Source organism: Petaurus breviceps, unplaced genomic scaffold (genome assembly GCF_028583685.1).
Source record: "Petaurus breviceps papuanus isolate PSGF00001 unplaced genomic scaffold, PetGlider_PUasm1.0 180, whole genome shotgun sequence".
Lineage (NCBI taxonomy): Eukaryota > Metazoa > Chordata > Mammalia > Diprotodontia > Petauridae > Petaurus > Petaurus breviceps.
Genome location: NW_027185782.1, coordinates 6,845,725 through 6,861,570, shown reverse-complemented (window position 1 = coordinate 6,861,570; position 15,846 = coordinate 6,845,725). Strand labels below are relative to the sequence as shown.

Below are 15,846 nucleotides of genomic sequence, written 5' to 3'. Positions count from 1 at the left end.
TGTGACTCATCTAGAGAAAGTTCATGTCACACCTTTGTGAACTGCTTATCCAAGCCACTCACTAGCTCATTACTAGATGGTGTCAATCACCTCTTAATTTTTCCCCTACTTTCAGTTCATCTTACAAGGATCCTGATGACAATTCATCCTCAGAAATGATTCTTTGCCATAGTGCCAAGCTGGGAACAACAGTAAGTCTCCACTAACCAGAGGATCATTATTATAAATATCTGATGTTTCTATCATTCAGTTTACATAGAATATTAGTCACCTATATAATATATACATAATATAATAATATAGTCCTATAGCCTCATTTAATAGGAAGTAGCTCTCTTCCTTGCCAAATTGCAAGCTGAATTCTGATTCTAATATGTCTCCAAATCTGTCCCTCCTTCCAAATGTGCCCACTCTTAAGACATCTGAGTTTGAAATCTCAAAGTCATCTTTGACTTCCCTTCCCACTTGCCCACTGCCCACATTAAATTAATTACTAACCCCTCTAGATTCAATCTCTGGCTCTCTCACATCTGACCCCTTCTCTCCACTCACAATGGCAGTGCTCCATTGATATATGATCATGTATGATCTAGACTATAGGACTATTGCTATAGCCTCTTAACTGGTCTTAGTCCTTCAAGGCTTTGTCTCTAATTCTTACATCACATGCTGAGAAAGTAATCTTTAATATACACAGATCTAGCCATAACATCCCATATAATACCCCTAAATTTGTAAGTGACTCTTTATTGCTTAGAGAACAAAATAGAAAACCCTTAGCCTAGAATTCAAGAGTCTCCACAGCTAATCTTCCATTTACTTTTCCAAGTAATTTTATGCTTCTCCCCCTTCACTTACTCTATGTTGAGCCAAACTAGATTACTAGATCTTTTCCTGCATGTTCTGACCTGGAATGATCTCATCTCTGTCTTCCCATGCCTTCCATCCCCACCTGGTGAAACCCTTCCTTCAAGGCACAGCTATGTATCACTTCCTTCATGAAGCTTTCCTTGTTCCTGCAGCTTGAGGTGACCCCCTGCACCCTCATCTTTCTGATTCTTATTTCTTTTCTCCTATCACATTCTGCTTGGTGTGTAATGATTTGTGTACATGTGCCATACCCAACTGCACTCCACTAAATTCTAAGCCAGCGGTAAGGAATCTGGGGCCTTGAGACCATATGTGGCCTTCTAGGTCCTTGGGTGTGGCCTTTTGACTGAGTCCACATTTTACAGAACAAATCCTTTTATTAAGGGGATTTGTTCTTCAAAGTTTGGATTCAATCAAAGGACCACACTTGAGGATCTAGAGGACCACATGTGGCCTTAAGGCCACAGTTTCCCCATTCTTGCTAAGTTCTTTGAGGCCTATGTGCCTTTTCAACATTATATTGCCATCAGCAAAGGTAGTGATTTAAAAAGAAACAACTCTGAAAGGTCTAAGAATCATGATCAATGCTATGACTATTCATCTCTTATCCAAGGACATCAGTGCATGAGACCAATCACTTTACCATGTTCTTGCATAGTGTTGTATGGCTTGTTTCTCCTTTGGTATTGGTCAGGAACTTTTTACTACTAGGCTATCAGGTAGATTAGGGAACAGTCTAACAAGATGTTTCTAGACAATTGTGGTTCCCATTTCCCCCTCTCCCCCACGCTCCCATGCTCCTAACTTTTCTTCCTGGAACTGAGAAACAGATTCCTATCTTCTCTCACCAGCCTCTACCTCATGACATAAAGGCACAAAACAAAATGAATTTTCAGGTTAAATTTCTTTTATTCATAAGATTTACAACCAAGACAAGGGTAACTAAAGGTCTGGCAGTCTCCACAGCTCCATGTCTCAGACCTGAGGAAATTCCCATCTGTCAATTCTGGGGGGCTTTCTGGAGGCGTGTCTGTAGTGGCTCTGCCCTCAGCCACAGCCCATCCTCTGCTCTGAGGATCACTTCTGGCTTCCTTCGGACTGGCTGTTCTTCATCAGCAAAGATTCGGAATCGCAGTAGCGTAAGGGCCAGCACAATCTTCATCTCATACATGGCAAAGTTCTGGCCAATGCAGTTCCTGTGCAAGGGGAGGGTCTGCTAATCCCCATACCTTGACTCCAGCCTTACTCTGTCCTCCCACCACCACTCATGTGTACATGCCCATGTGCATGGAAATGCACACACACACAAACACACACACGATGGAGCCTCTATATCTACTGGCAATAGGGTTGGTCTCTCTTGAGGGTATGGATTTGACCACAATGACACAGAAGGGTGAGGACATTTCCCCCAGCACTTCAGGGAGGCAAATGGGAAAGCATATACCATGGCCTTACCTGGGTCCAGCTGAGAATGGAAGAAATGCCACGGGTGACATCTTCTGGATGTTGTCCGAGTCAAAGCGGTATGGGTCATAGACCTGAGGGAAAAGGAGAGATGAAGGATGGTGAGGATGGCCCAGGGCCATGCCGGGCAGGCAGACTTCTACCAGGGAGGCAAGGAAACTGCCTTAAGCAGCAGACCATCCACTGTGAGGAGATTGGTGTTATAGTCTCTTGCCTTCCTGGCTCTACTCCCTAGAGGCACATCTGGGCTTCTCCTATATTCTTCCTAGGCAAAGATGCAACCCTTTGTCATGAGTGTCCCTGCCCCCTAAGTCTGGTCAGATAACATGAGGGGAATTAGAGTAGCGTACCTCAGGGTTGGGCCAAACAGTTGGATTGTGGTGGGTTCCAAAAATGCTGATCATGCAAATGCACCCTGTTAAGAAGGAAGAAATAGAGAGCCCAACATGGGCTGCAAATTCTGTACATTCACTCATCGATCCCCCTGAACCACTGCTCCCCCACCAGCTTTCTAAGTATAGTTCCTCAGTCACTTCTTGAAGAAAACTTGATATCTTCTTTCTACCTTCTCCTACACTGCACCCCCAGGTGCAACCCCTGTCATACCTTGCCTTCCCCTTCTTATGCCATGCATGCCTGGGTAAAGCCTACCTTTGGGAATGATGCGCCCATCAGGTAATTGGATGTCCTTGGTGCATTCACGAGCAATGGCAAAAACTGGGGGGTGCAGTCTCAGGCTCTCCTTGATGCACATGGTCAAGAAGGGCATCTGGGACAGGTCATCCCTGCAGAGAGCAGACCTGTCATCCTGGGGGAGGGGAACTCAGATACCCGATCCCACACAGAGACAAGGCAAGATTACAGGACCATGACATTTTGCTCTAGAGTCTCCAGAGTTGGGGTGTGATGGGGGGAGGGAAAGTTGAGAACCGTGACAGAGATGGTGATTGAAAAAGAGAGAATAAGAAAGGCCAGGATGTATTATGGAGTCTTCAGCACAGAAATCTCCCTACCTTTTAGCCCTGGCAGAAAACCATCAAATGGTCAAGAAACCCTCCTGTCTGCTAGGGGAGAGTTGTTTTGGCAGTGAAGGCCTGTCATCTACAGAGGCAGAGCTCTAGCTACACCAGTGTAAAGCTTGAGGATGTTTCTTATGGGGATTGTCCTCAGCTGTGACCAGGATGGTCCAAGGGATGAGCTCCTAATCCCCTCTCATACAGGAATCCTCCCAGTATTATTTCACACTGACCATTCAATCTCCTCTGCCTGACGACCCCTTAGGAGCTCCTGTATTTCCTGACGACAGAGGTCCTGGTATTCTTGGTGCTTGGCCAGGTTGTAGAGGGCCCAAGAGAGGCCACTTGCTGTTGTGTCATGGCCTGGGAGGAAGGGAGAAGATACAGACAATTGGTATGGTGGTGAGAAGGTATCTATGAGTGAACTGTGGAGTGAGAAGGAACATCATGACCACACTGAAATAAGCACAGGCTCTGAGGGGACAGCTCCTTTTGGACTAGCCCTGATCAAAGCAGGAATCACTGAGGCTGACATCAGGAATAAGATAGGGGAGGGCTTCCTAAGGGGGAATCCCCTCTAAATCTCCAGCACCCTTAGCCCCATACCCTCCAATTCCATTTGCCCCCTTACCTGCAAACATGAAGGTGTTAACCTCTGCCTGAATGTCCTCGTCTGACAAAGCCTTCCCAGCTTCATCCTGGAATAGTGTATCTCAGTAGGATCTTGGCTTTCTTCCTTCCCCTGAGCAGCTCTACCTGGGATCCCCTCCTCAGCATCTCCCTATCCCCACACACAACTGATACTGTCAGGTATCATACCTAGAATCCTTAAGATCTAGCCCAAATGCTTAGCATTACTCATACCCCCATAGCCTTCTACAGCATCTGAAACTATCCTCTGGATTCCTACTCCACTTATAGAACCACACCATGGGAGTCACCTGATAGAACCAAAACCCTCAGAAACTACACCAAGCACTACCCAGAATCTCATATTGCTGGAAGACACACCTAGAATAATAGAAACTTGGATTTAGAAGGGACTCGCCCAAAGCACAAGTCCCTTCCTGAGCTAAAGACATATTCCTAGCTATGGCATCCCGTGGGGATGCGGGGAGGTAATCAGGATACCTTGATAGGTACCCTACCCCCTCATAGGTCTTGTCCCTTCCTCCTTAATATTCTCTCTCATGCACATTTGTGTCACAGAAATTCTAGGTATTTCCAGCATTCCCTAGACTCTCCTTTGCTATAGCTAGAAGCAGCCTTAATGGTACTCCTAGACAAATCTATAATGTAGGAAATTACCCTTGATATACTTAGAACCACAAAAATATTTGTGAATATTTTTATATTAGCCCTTCTGACCTTTTATAACAGCCCTTCTGACTCCGCATAGCTCAGACTAAGCTCTTTAATGTTATACCCTGCTATACCTATAAATAACCTCAGGGGATATATTTTGAGGTTATTTCTAGGTATACTAGGATAGTTAATAGGATTCCAGGCATTTTCAGCTAGCTAGACATAGAAGCCAGATTACTCCTTTCATGTACCTAAAAACAGGCTAGGAGTAGCTATTTTACTCCACACATGGGAGGAAAGTAAAGGGAAACTTTCCCAATAAACACTCTTTTATATGTCTCAGCTCTGGGACATATGTTATGGAACCATGAATCTGCCTTTGCCAGCCAAGCCATTCTTCTTTCCCTGGCTGTTCTCCCCCACCTCCCCATGTTCCCTCAGGGCTTCTGGAAGATTCCCTCCCTTCCCACTTCTCCCTATAACTCTAATGTTCACCTTGGCCAGTAGCAGAACATCTATGAAGTCCATGGTCTTTCCTTTGGTCTTATTTCTGAGGAAGGCCTCAGTACCTTGCCCAGCAAGGACTTGGCGCCGGCTCTGGATGACAGCATCTGTGAAGCTGTGTACCACATGGCAAGCCCTAGAGAACTTCTTTCCCTGGCTGGTGAGGTAATATAGATGATCCCAGTATAGGAGGGGGTCCTGGTTGCGTTTTGACACAAGACCACTTAATTCCAAGATTTCAGAGATGTAAGGACTTGGTTTCCTGTGCAAAGTATGGGGGCAAGGGTCAGGGATCAGGCCAAGTGAGAACCCTGGCCCTTCTGACTCCACATAGCTCAGACTAAGCTCTTTAATGTCCTTCCAAAGCAATTCCCTTCCAACTTGCCTGCCCTAGTCACTGACATGACCTCTCCCCAGTCTGTCACCCAGGCTCAAAACCTCTCGGCCACAAATCCCATCTGTTCTTTCTCCATAATACATAATCACAGAATCTCAGTTAGAAAAGACCTCAGAGCCCATGAAGGCCAACCTGGACCTGAATAAGAATTCCCTCTACAGTATCCTTAATGGGCCCCAGCATCTACTTGAAGAGCTCCAGTGATAGAAAACATGCCTCTTTCAAAAGAAGAAAATTTAACTTTTTGACAGTTCTAATTATTGGGAAGTGGGTTCTCCCCCTTATGTAAAATCTCAGACTACCTTTCTATAATTTCCACTAATTAGACCTAGTTCTGCCCTTTAAAGTAAATAATGATAAATCTAAACACTCTCAGGGTCCCAAAGATAGTCCTTCAAAAACTTGTGAACTCTATGGGGTATGGCACCAGCATGATGTGGCACCCACATTTCCTTTCTCTCTCTGCATGGGTTGGCTCCCTCACTGTAACCAGAACTCAAATGGGCAGCCCTGGGGTGAGGAAGAGGAATATGGGAGGCAATTCCAAGGGCATGGAGTGGGAACTCCTTCCCAGAAGTTCGCCTGGTCATGGTCAGCCATGCTGCTACACTCACTCTGAGCCTCTTGACCATGTTTCCCATTTATATAGTCATAATGATTTCAGTAATTCAAAAACATGAAATATTTGCTATTCAATAGAAGACAAAACCAAAACATAACAGTCCACCCATAAACCCTGGATCATACTCTCCTACTGGTTTACAAGGATGGGGAGAGTGGACACAAAACTATAGAAACCTAGCAGTAAGGAAAGATCAGGGAAACCCATGTCCAGGTATTAAAGTCCTTTTTAGATAACAGTCCGCAATGCTGTCATGTGCTGGACAGAACCATTCCTATTGCACTTCTCTAGACACCCCTCTTGAATGAAGACCCTTCTCTAGTACTCCTGGGCCATGGAAGCAGCATTAAGCTCTTTCAGTAAACAACATTGCTTTGTTCTTTCCATGGCAAGCAGTTCCTACAAGTATGGAATGTGTAGAAATTTTTCAATTTGTTCTCTGAGCTATGGAAGAGTACCTCCCTCCCCATATAAAAATGGCATTGATGGGCAATGTAGTCATGCCTCCTAAGGGGTTTTCCCTGTCTCAAGCTGTAGATGGCATTACACAACAAGAACTTTTAACCACAGATGATTCTGCTTTACTCCAATCAGCTCCTAGTATGAGCTTTCTTCCAAACCAAGCAGCTCCCAGGGCAGCTGCAGAGCCTGCCTTTTTCTTCACTCTCCTTTAAAACTGTTTCATTATAAGGCAAAACAGCCAACAGCTCTTGATTTATAACACAAATAGTTATTAGACTAAAATCCCATATCCCCTAAAGAGTTCTACAATGCAGAGCTGTTCATCAGTAAAGTCCTGAAAATATGAATATTCAAATTAGCTATTGGAAAACAACATGTTACAGTGATCTCTAACACCATTCAGTTCTTTTGCATGTGAGTTGTTTTCAAACATATTTTCTTATTACTTATATTTGAAAGTCTGTTTTCTTTAAGAACTCCAAACTATTTGGGTTTCTTCAAACCATTTTCCTGTGTTTTTTCACATAGATGCCCTTTTGTTTTGTTTTTCAGAAAATAAAGCCTTTTCCTTAAAAAATCTTACACCTAAACATAGTTATCACTTCCCTTGGAGGAGCTAAGTGGCATACCCACCCTGCCTGGAGTCAGAATGACTCATCTTTATGAAATCAAATCCAGCCTCAAACACTTACAAGATGTGGGACCCTGGGCAAGTCGCTTACCCCTGTTTGCCTCGGTTCCTTATAAGTAAAATGAGCTGGAGCAGAAAATGCCAATCCATTCCATTACCTTTGCCAAGAACACCCTAAATGTGGTCACAGTTGGACACCACTGAACAACACATCACCTCCCTCTTCCCCTCCCCACCCCCAAGCAGTCTCTTCTCAAGGTTAAGACATTTCCATTTCCTTCAGTTGATCACCAGTCATGGTGTGGTCTCCAGTCTCTTCTCAATCCTATTTACCCTCCTATGGACACTATAGCCTTATGATGTTCAAAATATGGCATCCAGAACTGAACACAATACTTGCAGATGTGGCTTTTTCATACCTCCCTTTCTGTCCCCACAGCTTTTACCCTAAATGATCATATAGTAAATGCTAACCTTTGAGTATCATAGTCCCATCACTTCTGACCAAGTTTCCCCCAGAGAACAGGGTAAGACTGAGAAGATACTTCTAAAGAAAAGACTGTGATTGACCATCTCTGCCCATCTCTTTGGGTTATGTCATGCTTAGCATCTTCAGTTGCTTGAATACAACTATTTGAATAAGATTCCCAAGGACATACACCACACAAAGAAACAGAAAGATGGATACACAATGAAAACTGGTAAGGCTTTCCTACTCTCTCACACAGAGGTCTCACCAGAGTTTCTTGCTTTCTTATCAATCTAGTTAGTTCTGTAATATCCCAATTAGTTCAGGCAAGACAGGCCCCGACTTCTGGGAAGGAAAAGACACTTATTGGAAATGAAAGAAAATACCAGATGGGAAGAGAGAATAGCAACAGATTCTGCCTTCCTGCCCAGCAGAACAATGGACTGACTTTATTGATTGTGCTGATATCTGGGCTCAGCCCTGAGGTTGGGTGGCAGGTTGCATATACAGGCATATCTTGGAGATCTTATGGATTCTATTCTAGACTGCCTCAATGAAGTGAATATTGAGTATTAACAACACCAACAAAAACAATACATTCCTAAAGCACCACAACTTTATAAAGCTCACAATGAGCCTGTAGTTCATGTAATGTATTCATTACTAACTCCCTTTTACACATGAGATATTGTCTTAAAAGGGACAGCCGGGTGGTACAGTGGATAGACCATCAGCTTGGAGGCAGGAAGACTCATCTTCCTGTATTCAAATTGGCCTCAGACACTTTTAAACTATGTGGCTCTGTGCAAGTCACTTCACCCAGTTTGCCTCAGTTTCCTCAGGTATAAAATGAGCTAGGGAAGGAAAAGTCAAACCACTTCAGTATTTTTGCCAAGAAGAAAACCCCAAATGGGTCATGAAGAGTCAGACATGGCTGAAAAATAACTGAACTAATTGTATTAAGCCCAGATTTGAACTCAGGCTGCTTAACAGCAAGTGCACTTTCCCTGACCCTTCTGTTACTTCTCTATTGACATGCCTCTGATTCTGGGCTGCTGTCTTGTCTGCCTTTCATTCCTTTCTACATGACTGACCTGTGGCCAGTACTTCTTGACACCTTGCTGGGCATGTCAGCTGGACACTGACCACGGGGGCCAATTCTGCCCTGGACATTGTCCCATTGCCCTTCTCCTAGCATCTGCCCCATCCAGAAGATCTTCCTGGAGTCACTCACTGATACTATCACCCAGAAAGCTCTCATTGGACACATCAGACACCCATAGGTGAAGAAAAGGGGAAACTGAACCAAAAGGAGAATCAGAAGGGGTGACAAGTGAGTGTCTCACTCCCAAAGACTTACTTATTCTTATTTTTTGGATATTTTTTAGTGTACTTCTTGTCTCTCCCTATCCCACAGTCTACTTGAGTGTAGAGACTGTTTCACTGATATCTTTATATAGTCAGTGATTAGCACAGCACCAGGCACCCAGTAGGAACATAATAAATGCATTAAGTTCCTGTTACACTAGAATTGCCATATTTGTAAATAGTTGATGATGAAATAGTCACTGATACTTTACCAAGACTAGGCCGGGGAGATGCTTGAGGCATTGTACCTCCACCTAAGGAAGTAGACCAGGGATGGGGATGGTGGGATTTAGAATATTAAGGACCACACATACTTAGCTCCAGGGCCTCCAGTTTTCATGTTAGTTTTGATCTGCCCCTCTTCCTCCATCATCCTAGATCTCATCCCTAACAGTGAACATTCCCCTTCAATAGAGTCTCCCTTCCCCTGCACCCTATGACTATTTTGCTACTAGTTTCTGAAGTCTCCAAGTTAAGAGCTGGGTTGGGACTCACTCCTGACATTGGCTGTCATGGCTGAAGACACATTTCTGCAAGCTGTCCAGTGTCATGAGGCTGATGTGCTCAAACATGTTCAGGCGGATGCTGCCCCCAACACATAGACGCTGCCATTTCATCTGCCCAAGAAAGAAATCATAATTGTGAGTCTGGATTCCTCCCAGGAGCTGAGCCTTTGTCCTGAACCCCTGCAAAATGCCAGAGAAAGCAAGAAAAGGACCTCTTTTGTTATGGGGAACCAAGTGGGGGCTACAGATCAGTCAGAGCTCTCCTTAGGGTTAGAAGGAGTCATTGACTAGAAGTCAGGAGAACTGAGATCCAATCTGAACCATGTTACTGTGTGACCTATGTTGTGCAACCTTAGCAAGTCATTTTATTTCTCTATGCTCAACTTCCTTCCTCATCTATAAAAATTGGGATGATTAACACTGACCTCTCTGCCTCATAGGACGTTGGGAGAAGATGAGTCATGGACAGAAAACTGAGCTGAAAGGGCAGGTACTAGAGAAGACTCACATGTGATGGTGACCATGGGCTCTGCTCCAACATGTCAACGCCTCAGTCTAAATTCAGGAAAAGAGGCTGGTGGGACAGCTGAGAGACATAACTGGGCACTTTGGGGCCATCAATACCAACCACAAATGATGGTTGAGGCAAGGTAGACTGAATGTACCATCATTTGGGGTTCAGAGGAGACCCATGTAAAACTAAGGTGCAATTTGGAAGTTAGGGCCCAGAGCAGGACATACCTGGACCTTACTCAAGTGTACCTTTATTAGCTTCCTCCTTTAACTGATTATTCTTACTAACTAGATCCTAAACTCTGTTTATTCTGCACTGAAGCACTGCAGCAACCCTCTAATTGCTTTTTTTCCCCTAAGGGAAAAACTTCGGTCACCTTGCTGTAATAATGGCCACCATCACAACTGTTGCAATACAAGGTGGTCTAACAGGGAATTCACTCCACATAGACTGCGGGCCTCTTGCAGTCAATTTCCATCTACCCACAGCTTTTCCAGTCTTACATGCATGATGTCTGTGGACTCGTTGAAGATCTTTATATAGGGTTTGAGAATGTCAAAGTGAAAAGCTGGGGTCAGCATGCGTCGGTGCTGGTACCATTTGTCTCCTTTGCTCAGAAGCAGCCCATCCCCTGGGAGAAAAATGGTGGGAGAAATCCATGCCCAGACCACAATAATGAACTGCTCAGAACCATTACCCCACATACAGATCCCACAGCATTCCCCCCCGACCTAGGCTCCATGCCAATCCTTTATTTATCCCTATCCCTAAATCTCTCACTCACAACCACTAGCCCTCAACCCATCCCCAAACACTAAGCCTTCAAAGATTCTATTCCACCTTGGTCCATTAATACTCAGTCCTTTAGTAATAAGCATCCTGAGCATTTTCTCCTCAGGTGTGTTCTCAATTCCTAGTGCTTCTTCCATTGACTATCACTCACCCAGCCAAGGCTTTAAGAATCCATAGGAAAGCTGGTCCTTGGGTGCAATATGGGCTGTGGAGACATATGTGTTATTTCAAAGGGTGGTGTAAAGGCCATATGGTGAAGATAGGAGGAGGAAGGTGCCATAAAATAGCCAAGAGGGAAGAGAAGGGAGGGGAACTCAGTCTCAAGCTGGGACATAGGGGGCTGGAGCTTCCTTTCCTTTGCCATTACCCATCCCCAATACCAAACCATCCTCTTCCTGCACTCAACACAGCAAGGATAGGGAAAGCAAGAGGAGGACAGCAGAGATCATGGGTAAAGCAAATGAGGTTGGGTGGGGCAGGAGCAGGAGGCTTGATGTGGCAGAACAATCAGACATAGCCTGATGTGCTACCTGGACGAAACCCAGAGAAGGCCCCAAGCTTGACCCAGAGAACCCTGAGAATGACCAAAGCATCACCCAGATCTGGCCTCTTATTCCTCAGTTACCACCCTGACATGGAACTGGACATGGTCTCATAGATGATGGGGAAGGAAAGCTTGCTTTTTCAATATTTCCCATTTTCCTACCTCTCTTACTTAAGAACTCCTGGTTATTCTTCCAGGTAAGTTTGATTTCTCCATCATGCCTCAAATGCCCTCTCATACTGGAGCTTCCCTCACCCCCTGTGACCTTCTCACATCTAAGATCCCTCCATCTCTGGTTCCCCTTCTCCCATGACTGATTTCTGGGGTCTCCATTTTGAAGAAGGGCCCAGGCCTGCCATCCTTCATTCCTCTCCTGTGGCTTGGCTTTTGAATCTTCTTTCCCTCACCTTTCTCTTCCCTTTTCCTTCATTAAAATGTCAGCTCCTTGAAGGCAGGAACTGTGGTTTGCTTAGGATATTTTTGGGTGGGGGGACAAGGTTTTTTGTATTTGTATTTGCTCTTAGAACAGTGGTGGCATTTAACTTTGGTGTTCTATGATTCATCACTTCATGGTACCAGCAACAGAATATTATTCTTTTAAAAAATGAGTTTCTGTTTCAGGGGAAAACCTGGGGTCTTTGAAAGCACTATGCAATGTACCCAAAGAAATGCAGATTTCTCTTTTGCTTCTATGTTATTTTTTACTATATCGATTATCTATCCACAGTGTGGACCCCAGAGAAACTAAACTGAGCTATAGTGGTGACTGTGTTTGGTGGCTCTGCTCCTGCCCAATGCTAAGATTCTTCCAGTCCTAGGCCATCTTCCCCTGCAGGGGGAGGGATGAGGGGGGAGAGGGGAAGAGGAATCTATACTCAGGGAGTGGGTGAAAGGGGAGAAATACTCAGGGGTTCCCCCTGCCCTCGTTGAACTAGAGTGTATAAAACCCTCTGCTTGGCCTTCAAAGGTCTTCACAAGCTGCCCAGCCACTGCCTTTGCAGTTTTCTTTTACCTTACACTTCTTGTACCTGCAGTTCATTGACACTATCTTCCTTGTTGTACCTTAGACAATTTCAGGCCTTTTCATTGACTATCTCCCATCCCTAGAATGCTCTCCCTCTTCATCTCCACTTTGTGGCTTCACTGGCTTCCTTCAAGTCCCAGCTAAAATTTTACCTTCTCCAGGAAGTCATTCCCAAGTCACTTTAATTTCAGTGCCTTCCCTGACTCCTTGGTTCCAATTTATTATAGATATAGATAAAGATAAAGAAATGGATATAGATAGACATAGATACAGAGATGGATATAGATATGGACATGAATATACATGCAAGTATAGATACAGATATCGGTATGGATATGGATATAGTCATAGAAAGATATTGATACGGATATAGATAGAATGGCGGATATACATGAATATAGATGTGAGCATAGATATGGATATGATAGATGTGGATATAGATATTGATATAGGATTATAGATATGGGCATAGTTATAGCTATAGATATAGACCTAGATATATAACAGGAACTACTAGCTTCCGACTTTCTTCTCTGTCCACTCCCTCCTTCTCTGTTCCTCCTTTATTTCTCCCACCATTCTCTCCTTCTTTTTCACCTTCCATCACATTGCCATTCCTCAACCCTTCCCTATTCCCTCTTTTTACATTTAGCAGTTATCACTGCACCCTGTCCCAAGGAGAATGTAAGTTCTTGAAGGCAGCAACTATTGATTTTTCTCACTGTATAAGGTGTTCTATGATCACATAAGTCAGTGGGAGTGTTGATGAATAGGTGAGGGGGCAGGCAGGGATAGATGTTGCATGGTAACCATGGCCCAGGGTTTACATACCTGAAGCTGATGTGACAGGCTTGATGTAGTCTGGGTGACAGATGAAAAGAACTGCGCGGCTGGGGCCACTCCACATTAGAAAGATCTCCCTGAAAGTTTTCACAAATTTAATAACATTTCTTAGGCCTTCCTCAGTGGGTGTGATCTGTAAATAAAGCAACAGAAAAAGTCAGCACTTTCAAACAACCTTTAAGGAAATGCCAAACCTCTCATGATCAGGAAAAAACTGAAGATTCCCAAAGGAGTACAGATGTATGGGCTTTTCTGAAGGACATCCCCCTCATGCAACCAGCAGTATAGTGTATATGGCATCATAGAAACAGTCCAAGCCTGGTACAGGGTCTCAGAATTATAGGGACTCCAGAGGCCATCTGATCCAACACCCACCCAAACAAGAATCTACTGGAAAATGTACTCAACAAGTAGCCCTCATGATTTTTCTTGAAGACTTCCAGTGAGGGGGAAGTTTATACTTTCTCAAGAGAGTTCACCCCATTTTTAGATGGTCATAATTGTTAGGAAACTTTTGTTGACTTCACTAAATAAGTCTCTCTATACTTTCCATCCATTACTCCTAGCTCTGCCCACTGTGGTCAAGTGGGACAATTCTAATTTCTCTTCCATGGTTTCCTTCAATAATTGAAGACAGTACCTCCTAAATTGAAAAAAAAAAATCTTTGTACACAATCCCTCAGATAAACATTTGATATTCAAGATATTTAAAGAAGTGACACAAATATGTAGGACCAAGAGCCATTCCCCCAGTAAATAAGTGGTCAAAAGACACCAGCAGATTTTAGAAGAAATGAAAATGATCAACAAATATATGAAAATTTCTCCAAAATCACTAATAAGAGAAATGCAAGTTTAATACTCTGGGATTTCACTTATCAACATGGAAAAGATGGTAACAAATGCACTCAATGCATTCAATGCTGTGGAAAGACGGGAACAATGACGCACTGTTGGCAGAATTGTGAATTGATTCCATCATCCTAAACAGTTTACAATTATTTAAGAAAAGTCACTAACTGGTACATACCCTTTGACCTAGTTATCCTGGTTATAGATGCAGAAAGAGAGGAGAAGGGAGAGAGACAGAGAGACAGACAGACAGAGAAAGGGATGGGAGGGTGGAAGAGAGGAAGGAAAGAAGGGAGGAAGGAAGGAAGGAAGGAAGGAAGGAAGGAAGGAAGGAAGGAAGGAAGGAAGGAAGGAAGGAAGGAAGGAAGGAAGGAAGGAGGAAGAGAAAGAAGGAAGGAAGGAAGGAAAAAAGGAAGGAATGAAAGAACAAAGGAAGGAAGGCTATATATGTGTGTGATCCTATTTCATATATAATAGAGGTTATACAGAGCATGTGCAAGGACTCACTTTCTGTTTCTAACTGTCCACATGTGAATGACTCAGTGCTACAAAGGATTGACATTGGTCACTGAACCAGAAGAATCTACAGAATAATGGTTCTTAAAAAGGACAATGACTCTGCTTCTCTTGACCTGTCTTCCTGTGACCCTTGAGCTGGTATCCTATAGCTCTGGGACTTCCTGTGAAGAGGATAGATGGAATGGCATCTCCCTCTTTTCTACCCCTTGGCCACCATGGGACCACAGCTCATGGCAGCTAAAGTACATGTCCTGCCAGTCACCCTCAGTTGGAAGTCTCATTGGACATTACCCTCAATAGAGATAATCTATTGATTATGTACAGAATCAATAGGACATAATCAACAGAAGAAAGTCACTAAAACCAAGAGGGACTGGGAAAGTCTTCCTGTAGAAGGTGGGATTTTAGCTGAGACTTGAAAGACAGGGGCCTCCCACTATGAGTGGGCATGCCAAGAAATATAAAATCTCTCAGTGCTTTCTTCCTGTTCTTACTGTTCCTTATTATATTTGAAACTCTCAAACACAACCAGAAGGGACTGATCCAAGCTTCAGGCAATTATTTTTTTAGAGATGCCTTAGATGGTGTTTATAAACCATCTGTACTATTAGAGAACAGTCTGTACTAGAATGAGAAGCTCCCTATCACAGAGGAGCGACCAGGTAGAGCCACATCACACCAGGTAAACGAGGGGAAGGACAAACAGTACTCCTGGAATTATACCAGGAAAGACAGGGGAAATTTTGCAAGCTGTACAGTGACAACATTCCTGATCCTTAAAAGTTTACTTAAGTCTATCTCTCTCCCTCTCTCTGCAAGTTTCCTCAGTGCCCATATTTGCAATCAGTTTAATTATTTATAGGAAATAACAATTCTAAGTGGTGCAATGAGTAAGAGCCCTGGACTGAGTTCAAATTCCATTTCACACATTTATGAATTATGTCACGCCAAGAAAGTCACTTAACCTTTCTCAGACTTATTTTCCTCCTCTGTAAAATGGAGATTATACCAGCACCTACTTGACAGAGCTGTTGTGAGGATCCAGTGAGATAATATATGTACAGCAATTTGCATACCTTTAAAGTACTCTATAAATGCTAGTTATTATTATTACTTTTAATTAGATAGTCAAGATTTCAAA

The 15,846-nt window shown here is 43.7% G+C and overlaps 1 protein-coding gene across 2 annotated transcripts; it reads right to left on the bottom strand.

The window, feature by feature from the left end:
• Window positions 1-1,759: 1,759 nt before the first annotated feature.
• On the bottom strand, window positions 1,760-13,489 carry LOC138160317 (cytochrome P450 4F11-like). Of its 2 annotated transcripts, XM_069086974.1 has the most exons (11): window positions 13,323-13,489; window positions 11,075-11,128; window positions 10,635-10,762; window positions 9,607-9,728; window positions 5,154-5,424; window positions 3,985-4,051; window positions 3,587-3,716; window positions 2,989-3,122; window positions 2,688-2,752; window positions 2,329-2,411; window positions 1,760-2,066 (listed from the first exon to the last, which is right to left on the bottom strand). In XM_069086974.1, the coding sequence occupies exons 1-11, from the start codon at window positions 13,396-13,398 to the stop codon at window positions 1,871-1,873; spliced, it is 1,326 nt and encodes a 441-aa protein (XP_068943075.1). In that variant the 5' UTR covers window positions 13,399-13,489; the 3' UTR covers window positions 1,760-1,870. The 2 variants fall into 2 exon arrangements, with proteins under 2 accessions (XP_068943075.1, XP_068943077.1); XM_069086976.1 differs by lacking the exons at window positions 10,635-10,762; window positions 11,075-11,128 and having other exon boundaries at window positions 13,323-13,485.
• Window positions 13,490-15,846: the final 2,357 nt, after the last annotated feature.